Here is a 15123-nt window from a genome sequence, read left to right as displayed (position 1 = left end):
GTCGCTTGAAGCCGTTGCGTGCGAACTTGCCAAGTATTACTTATGTGCTGTACACAAAAGCAGCTTCCCGGGGCTTTTGTTCATCACGCACGGGACCAGGAGGATGATCCTACCTCGGCCCCCTTTTGTCCATGACTGGTGGAGCGCCCAGGAGGTTCTTGCACGGTGTCTATTGCGTGCCCGTAGGCTATTCTATGGGCCAGCGAATCGGTGCCATTACCACTGCCGTCTCGAATGAACCGTACTTGCCAGTGGGCTTTTGAGAGGCCTACGTACCGCTGCGCCGTTGATGAATGTTCCGTTCAGATGCCGTCTGCTTCGGGCAGTGTCCGGCGCCACTGGCATGAGATGGACAATGAATGTCTGCAGTGGATCGAGGCTACGAATAATAATACTGCCTGTAATATATGATCGTTTCTCCAACCGCGCGCGGCTCTTCTGTTTCCGGCAACGGCGGCGAACAGTCCAAGCATTCAATTGCCTGCCTACCATGCGCGAGGCAGCGCAAAGAACCAACAATGGTAGAAGGACTCAATATATGGAACCTGTATCAATTGCGCAAGAGGCAACGCTGACGAGTCCAAGGAGTGGTCCGATTGATTGAAAGCTTGAAGGCCCGTCTGCTTGCCCGTCTGCTTGATGAAGCTCCAAGTCGGGTGACAGCCTATAGTCCCCAGATCATTTCGTGGAGCCGGGGTTGAGACATTTCTATAATTTCATCCCTACCATGGACGTACGCGGACACGGTCAGCCTGACTCGGGTGCTTAAAAAGATATTTCCTACGACACGTGTTGTGATGATCAGTCTGATGGATTGAAGAAGGGGTGCGCAGGTGTAGGACAGAGTACATGACGTGGGGCCCCAGGTACTCACTTGCCCAGGCTTCTCTAGTAGGAGGACCAAGTACCCCGGGCCCCTATCGCTGTATCTACCTGTAGGCGCTTGTCCCTGGACCCCGGGATTCTGCCCCTCTCTTCCGCTCCCGATGACGACTTCACCGCAATAGCTGCACGCCCAAACCGCATCTCCAACTTCTCACCCCGGCTCTGGCGTCCACTCTCTCCATCGCGTCCCCATGGCGGCCCCCGACTCGGTCGCGGCCTTTCTTGCCCATGCGAGCAGCCATGGCGGCGGCACCGTCGTCCGAGGTACGAGTGCAAATGCTTGCCTGTCAAGCCATCCTCACCCGGCGCGATCTCTTCAACGTGGCACGTCAATCACTGACTCTCGTTCCCTGGCAGAGCAGCCCAAGCTTGATCTCGATCTCTACGTCCAAAACTACGTCGGCACGTTCTTCCCCGCCAGCCTCGCCCCCCGCTATCTAACCTTGGCATCTCTACATAGGCCGCACTCGATTCGACCGCCTCCTCTTCATAGGCAAGACGTGCCTCCCGCTCTGCGTCGATGCCCTCAAAGCAGCCATCCTCGAGGCCAAGCAGGGGCTTGACGTTGCCCGCTACAAGGACGCCTGGGACTGCATCAGGCAGGCCGCGCCCCAAGAGCCAGAGGCCCAGAGAGACGATGCCTGGATAGACCGCACCGAGGCGGCAAATAAGGCCGAAACGTCGCGCCTCGAGGCAGAGCTCAAGGGTTACAAGAACAATCTCATCAAGGAAAGCATTCGGGTAAGAGCCCTCATCGCGTGCCCCTCTCTCCCCTCTTCCTCCCATCCCCTCCTCGCCATCCCGCCCACTAACTCGCCTGCAGATGGGTAACGAGGACCTGGGCAGGCATTTCGAGACCATAGGAAAGCTCCAGGAGGCCTTGGAAGCCTACGGACGCATGCGCCAAGATGTCAGCACAACAAAACACATTATCGACTGCGGCAAGCACCTCGCCCACGTGTCGCTGCAGCGCCGCGACTGGACGACGGCCCTCAGCACCGTGGGCAAAACTGCTGGCGTGCAGAATAGCGACGACGAAAGGTCCACCTACACATTCATCAAGATTGTCTCGGGCATCTCACACCTCGGCATGGGCCATTACAGTGACGCTGCCCAAAGCTTCCTCCAGGCCGACTTCGTCGTGTCGCCTAGCGAATACGCCCACGTCGCGAGCCCCAACGACGTCGCCATCTACGGCGGTCTCACTGCCCTCGCCACCATGGAGCGCCGGGATCTGCAGCTGCGAGTCCTTGAAAACCTTGCCTTTCGCATGTTTCTCGAGCAGGAGCCGCACATTCGCAAGGCCATCAGCCTCTTCATCAACGGCCGATACTCGAGCTGTCTGGCCATACTAGAGTCTGCGCGCCCAGACTACTTGCTGGACATTTACCTCCACAAACACATACCGGACATCTACTCCAAGATTCGGAGCAAGTGCATCGTGCAGTACTTTGCGCCCTTTTCTTGCGTCACCATCGACAGCCTCGACGCAGCCTTTGGTCAGACGGGACGGTCCGTGGAGCCAGAGCTTGTCAAGATGATTCGCGATGGACCGTTGAAGGCTCGCATTGACGGCAAGGACAAGGTACGCGTCTCCCCTTTCGCTGTACCTGCATGTGCAAGGCATGGCTGACCTGTTTTGGGTCCATAGCTCTTGGTGGCTGTCCGCCCGGATCCTCGGGCCAAGATGCAGATCGAGGCACTCGATGTAGCCCGCAAGTACGAGCGGGAAGCCAAAGAGCGGCTGCGGCGCATCAGCCTCGTTGCCGCCAGCCTCGAGACAGTCGGGGCCAACAGGAAGCAAACGACGGGCCACGCGTCGGGCCTCAACACGGACGAGTCTTGGTACGACGAAGGCAGGAACCTCGTGCAAGCGGGCGGGGCCCCAAGCGAGAGTCAAGGCTGACGCTAGCACGATTACATCGAGGTTAAAGGGGCCGCGACCGTTAAAGGGGCCGCGACTGGCAGTCGTGGATAGACAAGGGGGGAGACTGGTAGAACGGGCCTTGCTGACGAGTCTTTGGCTGTCTGACCACCGGGGGAGGGTGCTCTCATTGGTTGTGTGAGACGTGGCAGTTGACTGCCGCCATGTAATTCTGGACCTGGAGTTCAGGGGGAAACGGTTATCACGGCATCGAACCGGTGGCACCTTGGCCGTGGATCGTGGCGCAGGAACAGGTATGTGCCGGGGGGGCGAGGGGCGTTTGCACTCATCTCTGGTTCCGAGCTGCCCCCGAGGCTACCGCTTGGGGCTAGAACGCCGCAACAGGGAGAAACAGGTCTATTGCTCGTGAGCACTTGTTCCCGGCTTGTGCCCGGCTTGCTTGCGCCCGGCGCCCAAGCGCAGCTCGTCGAAAGTGACGCTACACATGCAACCACGCAAACACGTCCATGCCGTGCTCGATCCTGTAGCTACCCATTTACCATGCCGCGCATCGCACCAAGGACAAGGCACGACAACGCATCGGTTTCGAATGTAGTGACCCGGCCCGCCGCCGCCGCCGCCGCGCTCCTTACAGCGTATTCCGCACACGTCGCCTGTCTTGGCTTTGAACCGCACAGCCCCCCCTTCTCCCCCTTGTTTCTTCTTCCATTTCATCCCATCAGCTGCCTCAGGTTCTCTGGTGGCCACCTGACCTGGGCAAAGGTGAGACAGCGCTTGATGCTCTGGAGGAACTTGCGCGTCACCTCGTCGCCCATGACGTGGCCCTTTTCGCCGCCATGGAGCTTCTCGCGGGCGCTGCGCTCGTGGATGCCGACCATGGTGACGCCAATGGGCCAGGCGGCCTTGCCGATGCTCAGGCGCAGGTAGCCGTCGTTTGCGTCGACGTAGCGCCGCTCCTGCAGGGCCTTCACGATCTCGATGATGGGCTCGATAAGTGAGTCGTCGAGGTCGCCAGCCTCGAACTTACGGAAGAGCTATGGGTTGGGGGGAGGTAAAGTCAGCGGGCTTGCCTGCGGGAGGAGAGGGTAGCAAGGGCTTTCAAGCTTGGGTTTTCTCTTCCCCAGACCTACCGGTTTCATGTTCTCTCTTGTCTGCACCATGGCGCTGTACGCCGTCTTGCCTGCCGTCGTGTCCCTCCTTTCGTTCTCCATGGCCCGCTCGTACTCGGTCAGGACCATGGTAAAGTAGCTAGCCAGCTGCCTAAACAGCCACTTGCGGCCCTCGCCGTCGCGGGGCATCGTCCCGTCCACCCTCATGTCTTTTTCCTCGACGAGCTCGAGCGTCGTGGGTATCGGGCCATCTGTCACCAGCGTCTTGAGCTTGCGGTACCGCCGCAGTCGCGCCGCGTGCGACTCGCCAAACAGCTTCGCCGGCTGCCCCAGCGCCCGCAGCTGGGCAACGAGCTCCGGCTCGGGCAGGTCCTCGACGCCTCCCGCCGCCGCGCCGTCCTCGTCACCGTCGCCCTTGTCCTCGTCTAGGTCCGGCAGCCCCAGGCGTTTCCTCCGCGCCCGCTCCTGCTCCCGCTCTTGCTCCTGCCGCCGCCGCCGCGCCTCCTCGGCCAGCCGGCGGCGCTTGTCCTCGCGCGCGGCGTTGTCGGCGGCCACCTCGTCCTCGCGCTTGCGCTTGGCCGCGGCCTTGGCCTCGCGTTCGGCCTCGAGGGCTTTTTGCTCGGCCAGGTAGGCTGCTGTGCGCTGGGCCTCGACCTCGGACCGCTTCAAATATTTCTTCTCCCCGTCGGCGGTGGCGGCGGTGGCGGCCGTAGGCTTCTTGGACTTGGACAGCTCCTTGTTCATCAGCGCCGCAAAGTCCATGGTCGGCGTTGCGGGCCCATGCCTTGGGCGTGGATCCTAGCAGGCGGTGGCGGGGGCGGGGATTGCGATTGTCAAAGTTGCAGGAGTAAGGAGTAGATGATTCGTATCCTGCCTGAGGTAATCTCACGTGGTTGAAAGTGGCGATGCTTGTTTGGTCACTTCGGTGCGTGATGTCTGAACGCAATGATGCAGCTGGCGGGTGTTATCGATTGTCGGCAGCTGCCGGATAATCTTGTCCCCGGCCCTGGAGTAACAGCCGCGCTCTGCGTTTGCACTGCTGCATTTCGTACCCCGAACCATCGCACCACCTGCAATGTCCTCAAAGCCGCAAAACACGGATGGGAGGCTTGCCAAAGTCTTTTTCCCTGCTCTTTGATCTTCCCACGGGGCAGCCATGTCGTCTACTTCTGAAGACAGCGATGGCGATCTCCCAGCGCCTTTCCTAGTGCATCTCGTCTACCGGACCAGCGCGTTCCACCGGTAAATCTCGCCGGCTCTGCGAGAAACTGGGCCTGGTCCTTGCCGAGGCTGACTTCCCTGCCCAGGCCCGATGAGTTTACTCCGACTTCTCTGCCACCCCATGTTTCCTTCTACACATGGCCACACTGCACGCTGAGCGAGCTTGCGATGGAGCTCGCAGCGTCCAAGCCCTCGGCGCTCCCTTACCCTGCCATCGGCACCCGGCTGGCCTTCCAGCTCGTATATCCTGATCTCCGAGGCGCACCTCCGGTCAACGACACGTCGCCTCGTTACGCAGTCAAGGATCTCGGCAGCATCGTCATCGGACAAGGCGGGCCAGGGGCGGAGACTTCTGGATTTGGCGACTCAGTCAGCGCATCGAGAGGGGAGCAGGATATCGGGAGGACGCTTGGTGACGCACGGTTCGTCGTGGGGGACTATGTGTCCTGCGCGATCCTGCCGCCGCTGTCGGATGGATCAGTAGCGCCGGCTTCCAACGCGAGGAGGGATGTGAGCTCTGGTTTGCGCGATGCTCGAGGTCAACGAGGTGGCTATCGCGGTCGAGAGAACGGCTTCGCGCGCGGCGGGAACCATGGCGGTCGTGGCGGAAGGAGGGATGGGAGTGGAGGAGGTGCAAGGTTTCCAATGGGAGAGTGGAGGCGGGGGGAGGCCTTGCCAGATGCGCCGCCCGCCAGACCTCGTGGTGGCGGTGGTCGCTGGTGATGGAAGAGGCCATGGCAGGGAGGAAGTATATATCAAGATACCCAATACCCAGACAACAGGAAGAGATATTCGAGAGGTCGCTGTGGAACTCCCGCGTCTCGAGCGCCGGCGGACTCGAGCCGCAATCTCTATTCGGGGCCGAATCCATCATATGTACAAAGCTCCCACGCCACCCGCCGGATCAGTCCCTCATCGCTCGTAGACCGAGTCGCCCTTTCGCTTGCCGCGCAGATCCCATAGGCCCTGGATCGGGGTTAGCCACGGGTCTTTACACCAGAGAAATGCCCAAGCTCCACGTCCACTTACGTCGTTCTTGTATGCCATGTACCCGGCGATGGCGGGCACTACAACCAAGTACATGATGGTGATTTTCGCGTTCCGCGGAGTCCACCGGAAGTAATGGTGACGATTTTTCTGCATAGCTGTTTTGAGAGAGGCCGTTAGTAGATGACGCGGGGAGCTTCGAGGGAGGCAGTTTGGCTTTACGCACCTTGCAACTTGAGGTACGCCGGGTCCGGCTTGACGTCTGCACGCGATGGGGTCAGCAAATCGTTCGGTTCATGGATGAGGGACATACTGAGGTGCGCCATCTTGGTGGGTTTGCGTCGGTTGTCCCTCTCTCTTGGGTTGTGTGCTTGGCTGGCTGCTGTCGCGATGGCGTTGATAAAGCCGACGCTGCATCGCTGGAGGGAATGGGTGCCGCGGATTATGTAATGCGCTTGCGGCCTGCGTGCCACATGCCTACCCTACAGACGCGGGGCCACGACAGTGACGATGAAAATAGCCTCAAGTCAGGAAATTCAGAAGTGATGCTCAATAAACGGCTCAAAAATCTATGGTTTAGGCGTAATGTTGCTCTGGCCGACTTCTTCACAAACATCTCCTTAAATAGTTGAGCTACTGCTCCCAGACTTATCAACCCTGCCTTCGATAGAAAAACAGAGCCGTAGAGTGCGACGCAAAAAGTTGATATACAAACAAGTCACTCGTGTCAAGCATCAACAGAAAGCAACAAGCAATGGCTATACGGCCACACCTTTATCACGTATTGAAGTCTGCACCAAAGTTCACCTCAGATCGCCATGCACCGACGCTCAGCTGGCCACACTGGACTGGTAACAAGCAGTACAGTATCGTCAGCGGTCGGTCACGTGACGAATATAACAGTTATTACCTAAGCCTTATCCCTTCCCTGAAACTTCCCCAGAAAATTGTCGCGACGGAGGCAAGGAAGTTTCCTCCATCGACATCACCTTGATTGTCGCCGTGCATCCCTGCCAGACTAGCCCAAGTTAACTTTGCAAGGATCTCTGAACCGGGACTCGAAGCACAGCTCAGTCCAGCGCTGGGGCGGCCGGAACCCTCGGCTCGCCGCACCGACGCGCCTCAGCGTGTAGCCTCGAATCGCCAAGCTTCACGACCAGACCTGTCTATCGAAGGCATCGTGAAGCCATCATGTCAGACGTCCCTCCACCGCCCCCCCCCGGCTGGGGCCCGCCTCCTCCTCCGCCGCCTCCTCCGCCTCCCTCCTCGTCGATGCCCCCCCCTCCGTCGGTGCCAGCACCTCCGCCACCGGGGCACCAACCTCACTTGGACCTCAAGATCGCCAAGTTCACGCAGAAGAAGAAGGAATGGCTTCGGAGCCAGCGCAACAGATTTGGCGAGAAGCGAAAGGCCGGCAGCGTTCAGACTCAAAAGGCCGACATGCCGCCCGAGCACCTGCGAAAAATCGTCAAAGACATCGGCGACGTCTCCCAGAAAAAATACACAAATGACAAGAGAAGCTATCTCGGCGCCCTCAAGTTCATGCCACACGCGGTCATGAAGCTCCTCGAGAACATGCCCATGCCGTGGGAGTCGGCGCGAGAGGTCAAGGTTCTCTACCATGTCAACGGCTGCCTGACACTGGTGAATGAGATTCCCCGTGTCATCGAGCCCGTCTTTTTTGCGCAGTGGGCCATGATGTGGACGTTTATGCGCAAAGAAAAGGCCGACCGAAGACTGTTCAAGCGCATGCGCTTCCCCCCCTTCGATGACGAAGAACCGCCCCTGTCGTGGTCCGAGAACATTGAAGACGTCGAGCCCCTCGAGCCTATCCAGATGGAGCTTAACGATGAAGAGGACGAAGCCGTCTACGAGTGGTTCTACGACCACCGCCCACTCCTAGACACGCCGCATGTCAACGGCCCCAGCTACAAAACTTGGAACCTGACACTGCCTCAAATGGCCACGCTGTTCCGTCTCAGTCGATCGCTCGTCTCCGAAGTTGTGGACAAGAACTACTACTACCTCTTCGAACTCAAGGGCTTCTTGACGGCCAAGGCCCTCAATGTCGCTCTCCCTGGAGGACCACGGTTCGAGCCCCTCTACAAGGACATCGACCCCAACGACGAGGATTTTGGCGAGTTCAACGCAATCGACCGCATCATCTTCCGCAACCCCATTCGCACGGAATTCCGCGTCGCGTATCCCTACCTCTACAACTCACTTCCTCGCAGTGTCCACCTCTCCTGGCACTCTCACCCGCAGGTTGTCTTCAATCGGGCCGACGATCCAGATCTCCCGACGTTCCATTTCGACCGGCGGATCAACCCCATTTCGTCGCGAACCGTGGCCCCGAAGAATGTGGACGTGCCTCACGAAGACGAGCTTTTCGGATCGGGAAGAAACGAGGAGGCTGAAGATGAAGCGTTCGAACTGCCTGCCGATGTGGAGCCCTTTCTTGTGGAAGAGGAGCTTGATGGCGATGACACTTCGGCAGCCATTGAGCTGTGGTGGGCACCGTACCCCTTCAACAGACGCTCTGGCCGCATGGTCCGCGCCCAGGATGTCCCCCTCATCAAGCAGTGGTATCTTGAGCACCCCCCTTCTGATCGGCCGCCTGTCAAGGTTCGAGTCTCGTATCAGAAGTTGCTGAAGAACTTCGTCCTTAACGAGCTCCACAAGAAGACCCCCAAGGCACACAACAAGCAGAACCTGCTCAAGTCGCTGAAGCAGACAAAATTCTTCCAGCAGACCAGCATCGACTGGGTAGAAGCAGGCCTGCAAGTCTGCCGCCAGGGCTTTAACATGCTGAATCTCCTCATCCACCGCAAGAACCTCACCTACCTCCACCTCGACTACAACTTCAACCTGAAGCCCGTCAAAACCCTCACAACCAAGGAGCGGAAGAAGTCCAGATTCGGAAACGCTTTCCACCTGATGCGGGAAATTCTGAGACTGACCAAGCTCATTGTGGATGCTCAGGTCCAGTATCGCCTGGGCAACATTGATGCCTTTCAGCTGGCCGACGGCATTCTCTATGCCTTCAACCACGTCGGACAGCTGACTGGCATGTATCGATACAAGTACAAGCTCATGCATCAGATCCGGACGTGCAAGGACCTGAAGCATCTTATTTACTATCGATTCAATGCTGGTCCTGTCGGCAAGGGCCCGGGCTGCGGCTTCTGGGCTCCTGCATGGAGAGTGTGGCTGTTCTTCATGCGAGGCATAATCCCTCTCCTCGAAAGATGGCTCGGAAATCTCCTATCCCGCCAGTTTGAGGGCCGTCATAGCAAGGGTGTTGCTAAGACTGTGACGAAGCAGCGTGTTGAGTCTCATTTCGACCTCGAGCTCCGCGCGTCCGTAATGGCCGACCTCATGGACATGATGCCGGAGGGCATCAAGCAGAACAAGGTCAACACGGTGCTCCAGCATTTGTCTGAGGCCTGGCGATGCTGGAAGAGCAACATTCCGTGGAAGGTCCCTGGCTTGCCGGCTCCGATCGAGAACATCATTCTGCGGTACGTCAAGTCAAAGGCCGATTGGTGGATCTCGGTGGCGCATTACAACCGCGAGAGAATCCGGCGAGGAGCGACGGTGGACAAGACTGTCGCAAAGAAGAACGTCGGTCGCTTGACGCGACTGTGGCTCAAAGCCGAACAGGAGCGGCAACACAACCACATGAAGGATGGCCCCTACGTCTCATCAGAGGAGGCAGTGGCTATCTACACTACGACTGTCCACTGGCTCGAATCGCGAAAGTTTTCACCCATCCCCTTCCCCAGTGTCTCGTACAAGCACGACACCAAGATCCTGATCCTTGCCCTCGAACGACTGCGAGAAGCATATTCGGTCAAGGGGCGTCTCAACCAAAGCCAGAGAGAGGAGCTGGCTTTGATTGAGCAAGCTTACGACAGTCCCGGTACCACGTTGGAGAGGATCAAGCGGTTCCTGCTCACCCAGCGAGCGTTCAAGGAAGTCAACATTGATATGAACGACAACTACAGCACAATCAACCCGGTGTACGACATTGAACCCATCGAGAAGATTAGCGACGCGTACTTGGACCAGTATCTCTGGTACCAAGCTGATCAGCGGCACCTTTTCCCGGCGTGGATCAAGCCGTCCGACTCGGAGGTTCCGCCGCTGTTGGTGTATAAGTGGGCCCAAGGCATCAACAACCTGAGCCAGGTGTGGGAGACCAAGGATGGGGAGTGCAACGTTATGATCGAGACAGAGCTGTCCAAGGTCTACGAAAAGATGGAGTTGACACTGCTCAACTCGCTGCTGAGATTGATCATGGATCACAACTTGGCCGATTACATCACCGCCAAGAACAATGTCCAGCTCACGTACAAGGACATGAACCACGTCAACAGCTACGGAATGATCCGCGGCCTTCAGTTCTCTGCGTTTGTGTTCCAGTACTACGGGCTCGTCCTGGACCTCCTGCTCCTGGGCCCGCAGCGGGCGAGCGAGATTGCGGGCCCGCCCCAGAGCCCCAACGACTTCCTGCAGTTCCGAGATCAAGAGACGGAGACGAGACATCCCATTCGCCTCTACAGCCGCTACATTGACAAGATATGGGTTTTCCTGCGATTTACGGCTGAAGAGTCCAGGGATCTCATTCAGCGGTTCCTCACGGAGCAGCCTGACCCCAACTTTGAGAACGTCATTGGCTACAAGAGTAAGAAGTGCTGGCCGAGAGACTCGCGCATGCGCTTGATGCGGCATGATGTGAATCTTGGCCGAGCAGTCTTTTGGGATCTCAAAAACCGCCTGCCTCGGTCTGTTACCACGATCGACTGGGATGACAGCTTCGTCAGTGTGTACAGCCGCGACAACCCCAACCTGCTGTTCTCGATGAGTGGCTTCGAAGTCCGGATTCTCCCCAAGATCAGGAACAGGAACGACGAATTCGCGGTCAAGGACAGCGTGTGGTCTCTGGTGGACAACACGACAAAGGAGAGGACGGCGTATGCGTTCTTGCAGGTCACAGAGGAAGACGTCCAGAAGTTCAACAATCGCATCCGGCAGATCCTCATGTCTTCTGGCTCCACCACGTTCACCAAGATTGCCAATAAGTGGAACACGGCTCTGATTGCGCTCTTCACCTACTATCGTGAAGCTGCGGTCTCCACCATCGATCTCCTGGATACGATTGTCAAGTGCGAAACCAAGATCCAGACCAGAGTCAAGATCGGACTTAACTCCAAGATGCCTTCGCGTTTCCCCCCGGCAGTCTTCTACACGCCCAAGGAACTCGGCGGCCTGGGCATGATTTCCGGCTCTCACATTTTGATCCCCGCGAGCGACAAGCGCTGGTCCAAGCAGACCGACACGGGCGTCACGCACTACCGAGCCGGCATGTCGCACGACGAGGAGACGTTGATCCCCAACATCTTCCGATACATCATACCTTGGGAGTCCGAGTTCATCGACTCCCAACGTGTCTGGACGGAGTACTCTCAAAAGAGACAGGAGGCGAATCAGCAAAACCGTCGCTTGACGCTGGAAGACCTTGAGGACAGCTGGGATCGCGGCCTGCCCAGAATCAACACGCTCTTCCAGAAGGATCGGAGCACGTTAAGCTTCGACAAGGGGTTCCGCGCCCGAGCAGAGTTCAAGATCTACCAGCTCATGCGCAGCAACCCGTTCTGGTGGACCAGCCAGCGACATGACGGCAAACTGTGGAATCTGAACGCCTATCGTACAGATGTTATCCAAGCTCTAGGTGGTGTGGAGACGATTCTGGAGCATACCCTCTTCAAGGCGACCGGATTCCCATCCTGGGAGGGTCTCTTCTGGGAGAAGGCTTCAGGATTTGAAGAGTCCATGAAGTTCAAGAAGTTGACCAACGCCCAAAGGTCCGGTCTCAACCAAATTCCTAATCGGCGCTTTACCCTCTGGTGGTCGCCGACCATCAACCGAGCCAACGTGTACGTCGGTTTTCAGGTGCAGCTTGATCTCACAGGCATATTCTTGCATGGCAAGATTCCGACCCTCAAGATCTCCCTCATCCAGATCTTCCGCGCGCATTTGTGGCAGAAGATTCACGAGTCCGTTGTCATGGACCTCTGCCAGGTGTTTGATCAGGAGATAGAGTCGCTTGGTATTGAAACCGTGCAGAAGGAAACCATCCATCCCCGAAAGTCGTACAAGATGAACAGCTCTTGCGCGGACATTCTTCTTTTCGCCAGCCACAAGTGGAACGTTACGCGGCCGTCGCAACTGCACGATACCAAGGACGTAATTGAGTCCACGACGACCAACAAGTTTTGGATCGACGTGCAGCTCCGGTATGGTGATTACGATTCTCACGACATTGAGCGTTATACACGCGCCAAGTATCTGGACTACACGACCGACAGCGCAAGCATCTACCCGTCCGCCACCGGACTGATGATTGGCATCGACCTCGCCTACAACCTGTACGCGGCCTTTGGCATGTACTTTCCGGGGCTGAAGATTCTTGTCCAGCAAGCCATGGCCAAGATCATGAAGGCAAACCCGGCACTCTACGTCTTGCGTGAGCGTATTCGCAAGGGCTTACAGCTGTACGCATCCGAGAGCAACCAGGAGTTCCTCAACTCGCAGAATTACTCGGAGCTGTTCAGCAACCAGATCCAGCTCTTCATTGACGACACCAACGTCTATCGCGTCACCATCCACAAGACGTTTGAAGGCAACTTGACCACCAAGCCCATCAACGGCGCCATCTTCATCTTCAATCCCCGAACCGGACAGCTCTTCTTGAAGATTATCCACACCAGCGTCTGGGCAGGACAGAAGCGTCTGGGTCAGCTCGCCAAGTGGAAGACTGCCGAAGAAGTGGCAGCCTTGATTCGGTCACTGCCCGCCGAGGAGCAGCCGAAGCAGCTGATTGTCACGCGCAAGGGCTTGCTGGATCCCCTCGAGGTTCAGCTTGTTGACTTCCCCAACATCTCCATTCGGGCTTCGGAGCTGCAGCTCCCGTTCCAAGCTGCAATGAAGGTGGAGAAGCTGGGAGACATGATTTTGCGAGCCACGGAGCCTCAGATGGTGCTGTTCAACCTGTACGACGAGTGGCTTAAGAGCATCTCGTCCTACACGGCCTTTTCTCGTCTGATCCTCATCTTGCGTGCTCTGCACGTCAATCCGGACAAGACGAAGATGATTCTGCGGCCGGACAAGACCGTCATCACCCTGGATCATCACATTTGGCCGTCGCTCTCGGACGAGGAGTGGATCAAGGTGGAAACGCAGCTTCGGGACCTCATCTTGAACGACTACGGCAAGAAGAACAATGTCAACGTGTCGAGCTTGACGAGCAGCGAAGTCCGCGACATCATCCTGGGCATGGAAATCTCGGCGCCATCCATGCAGAGACAGCAAGCGGCCGAGATCGAGAAGCAGCAACAAGAGCAGCAGCAGCTGACAGCGGTGACGACCAAGACGCAGAACGTGCACGGAGAGGACATCATTGTCACGACGACGTCCAATTTCGAGCAGCAGACGTTTGCGTCCAAGACGGAGTGGCGGACCAGGGCGATTGCGACGTCGAACCTGCGGGCGAGGACCAAGAATATCTACATTTCGTCGGTGGATAACGACTTGGACGACGTGACATACGTGATGCCCAACAACATCATCAAGCGATTCATCACGATTGCGGACCTGCGGGTGCAAGTGGCGGGTTACCTCTACGGGTCCTCGCCGCCGGACAATGATCAGGTGATGGAGATTCGGTGTATCGTCATGATACCCCAGATCGGCGGGCAGCGCACCGTGCAGCTGCCCAAGGAGCTGCCGCGGAGTCAGTTCCTGGAGGGCATGGAGCTGCTCGGCATCATCCACACCGTCTCGGGCAACGAATTGCCGTACATGTCTGCCGCCGACGTGACGGAGCATGCCCGACTGTTGGATTCCCACAACGAATGGGACAAGACCAACACGGTTACAGTGTCGGTCTCCTTCACGCCGGGCAGTGTGTCCTTGTCGGCGTGGGGCCTCACCCCCCAAGGCTACAAGTGGGGCGCGGAGAACAAGGACACGCAGACGGAGCAGCCTCAAGGGTTCACGACGACGATGGGGGAGAAGCGCAAGCTGCTCCTCAGCCCGCGGTTCAGGGGGTTCTTCCTCGTGCCAGACGACAACAAGTGGAACTACAGCTTCATGGGCAGTGCCTTTGCAGGGATGGAGAAGAAGCCGGTGCACGTCAAGCTCGACACGCCGCTGTCCTTTTACAGCGACCAGCACCGACCGGTTCATTTCCAGAGCTTTTCCGAGTTGGAGGATATTTGGGTGGACCGGCCAGACAACTTTGAGTAACGAGGACAATGCCGTCGGTGAAGAGTGACGGGGCAGAACGTTGGAGATGCAGAGGTATTGGGGCGGGGGGTTTGGCGCCTGTCGCTGAAGGCGCATCAAGGATGAAGACGAAAAAGCAACCGAACCGTGTGAGGGCGAAAGGACCGGAGCATGAGGCCGTGAGGGGGGCGGCGAAACGAAGCCAATCTGGGCAGGGGGAAGTGCGAAAGACGTGTACAGTATGCCGATGCAGCTGAATGAGAAGGCGGCGTTTAAGAGAATCGATCAATCGCAGACGGAGCAAGTGTTGGATTGATGAAGGCGGCAGTCAAAGAGGTAGTCAAGATTGCGGGCCGAGAGTATGCTTGCCACAGGAGAAGGAGACGATGAGGTTGGCCAGGAGAAGCAAATTGCCATGATTTTGAATGAGGGACGGGGCCGAGGGCCAGGCGGGAGAGCCGTGCGGGAGGCGGGATCCGGGGGGGCCCCGGGGTGCGGTGGGCGCCGAAGTCAATGGCGTTGGTGACGACGACTCGGACAGCCGACGTGGAGCTGTGGGCATTACACTTGGAGGTTGAGACAGTTAGCGGAGGAAGCAAAGAAAGGGAAAGAAGAGAGCCATGGCCAAGGGATAATTTGACAGCGGTAATGGGTAATGGGTTTATGCATGATTAAGGATTAAGCGGCGCATCCGACAGTACATGCTGTACAGGTCCGGCCGGCCGGCTGCGACGGCCAATGCCGACG

The 15123-nt window shown here is 57.9% G+C and overlaps 5 protein-coding genes across 5 annotated transcripts; 3 read left to right on the top strand and 2 right to left on the bottom strand.

Annotated features, from left to right (window-relative positions):
- Nucleotides 1–1076: 1076 nt before the first annotated feature.
- HRG_09042 (26S proteasome subunit RPN7 domain-containing protein) lies at nt 1077–2791 on the top strand (the record flags this gene model as incomplete). Its single annotated transcript, XM_044867513.1, has 5 exons — nt 1077–1149; nt 1243–1287; nt 1346–1626; nt 1709–2470; nt 2537–2791. 5 exons carry the CDS (start codon nt 1077–1079, stop codon nt 2789–2791), a joined length of 1416 nt encoding a protein of 471 aa, XP_044717534.1.
- A 689-nt stretch (nt 2792–3480) lies between these two features.
- HRG_09041 (prp18 domain-containing protein) lies at nt 3481–4641 on the bottom strand (the record flags this gene model as incomplete). The annotated part of the gene is made up of 2 exons (XM_044867512.1): nt 3481–3804; nt 3901–4641. 2 exons carry the CDS (start codon nt 4639–4641, stop codon nt 3481–3483), a joined length of 1065 nt encoding a protein of 354 aa, XP_044717533.1.
- A 394-nt stretch (nt 4642–5035) lies between these two features.
- HRG_09040 (sin3 associated polypeptide p18 (SAP18) domain-containing protein) lies at nt 5036–5823 on the top strand (the record flags this gene model as incomplete). Its single annotated transcript, XM_044867511.1, has 3 exons — nt 5036–5121; nt 5187–5731; nt 5780–5823. 3 exons carry the CDS (start codon nt 5036–5038, stop codon nt 5821–5823), a joined length of 675 nt encoding a protein of 224 aa, XP_044717532.1.
- Nucleotides 5824–6012: 189 nt separating this feature from the next.
- On the bottom strand, nt 6013–6413 carry HRG_09039 (uncharacterized protein; the record flags this gene model as incomplete). Its single annotated transcript, XM_044867510.1, has 4 exons — nt 6013–6066; nt 6130–6245; nt 6314–6349; nt 6401–6413. 4 exons carry the CDS (start codon nt 6411–6413, stop codon nt 6013–6015), a joined length of 219 nt encoding a protein of 72 aa, XP_044717531.1.
- An 865-nt stretch (nt 6414–7278) lies between these two features.
- On the top strand, nt 7279–14397 carry HRG_09038 (PRP8 domain IV core; the record flags this gene model as incomplete). The annotated part of the gene is made up of 2 exons (XM_044867509.1): nt 7279–7377; nt 7426–14397. 2 exons carry the CDS (start codon nt 7279–7281, stop codon nt 14395–14397), a joined length of 7071 nt encoding a protein of 2356 aa, XP_044717530.1.
- Between the last annotated feature and the right edge of the window lie 726 nt (nt 14398–15123).

Source organism: Hirsutella rhossiliensis, assembly GCF_020360975.1.
Source record: "Hirsutella rhossiliensis strain HR02 chromosome Unknown scaffold00011, whole genome shotgun sequence".
NCBI lineage: Eukaryota > Fungi > Ascomycota > Sordariomycetes > Hypocreales > Ophiocordycipitaceae > Hirsutella > Hirsutella rhossiliensis.
Note: the sequence above shows the minus strand (reverse complement) of the source record. Positions and strands in the feature narration are given on the sequence as shown.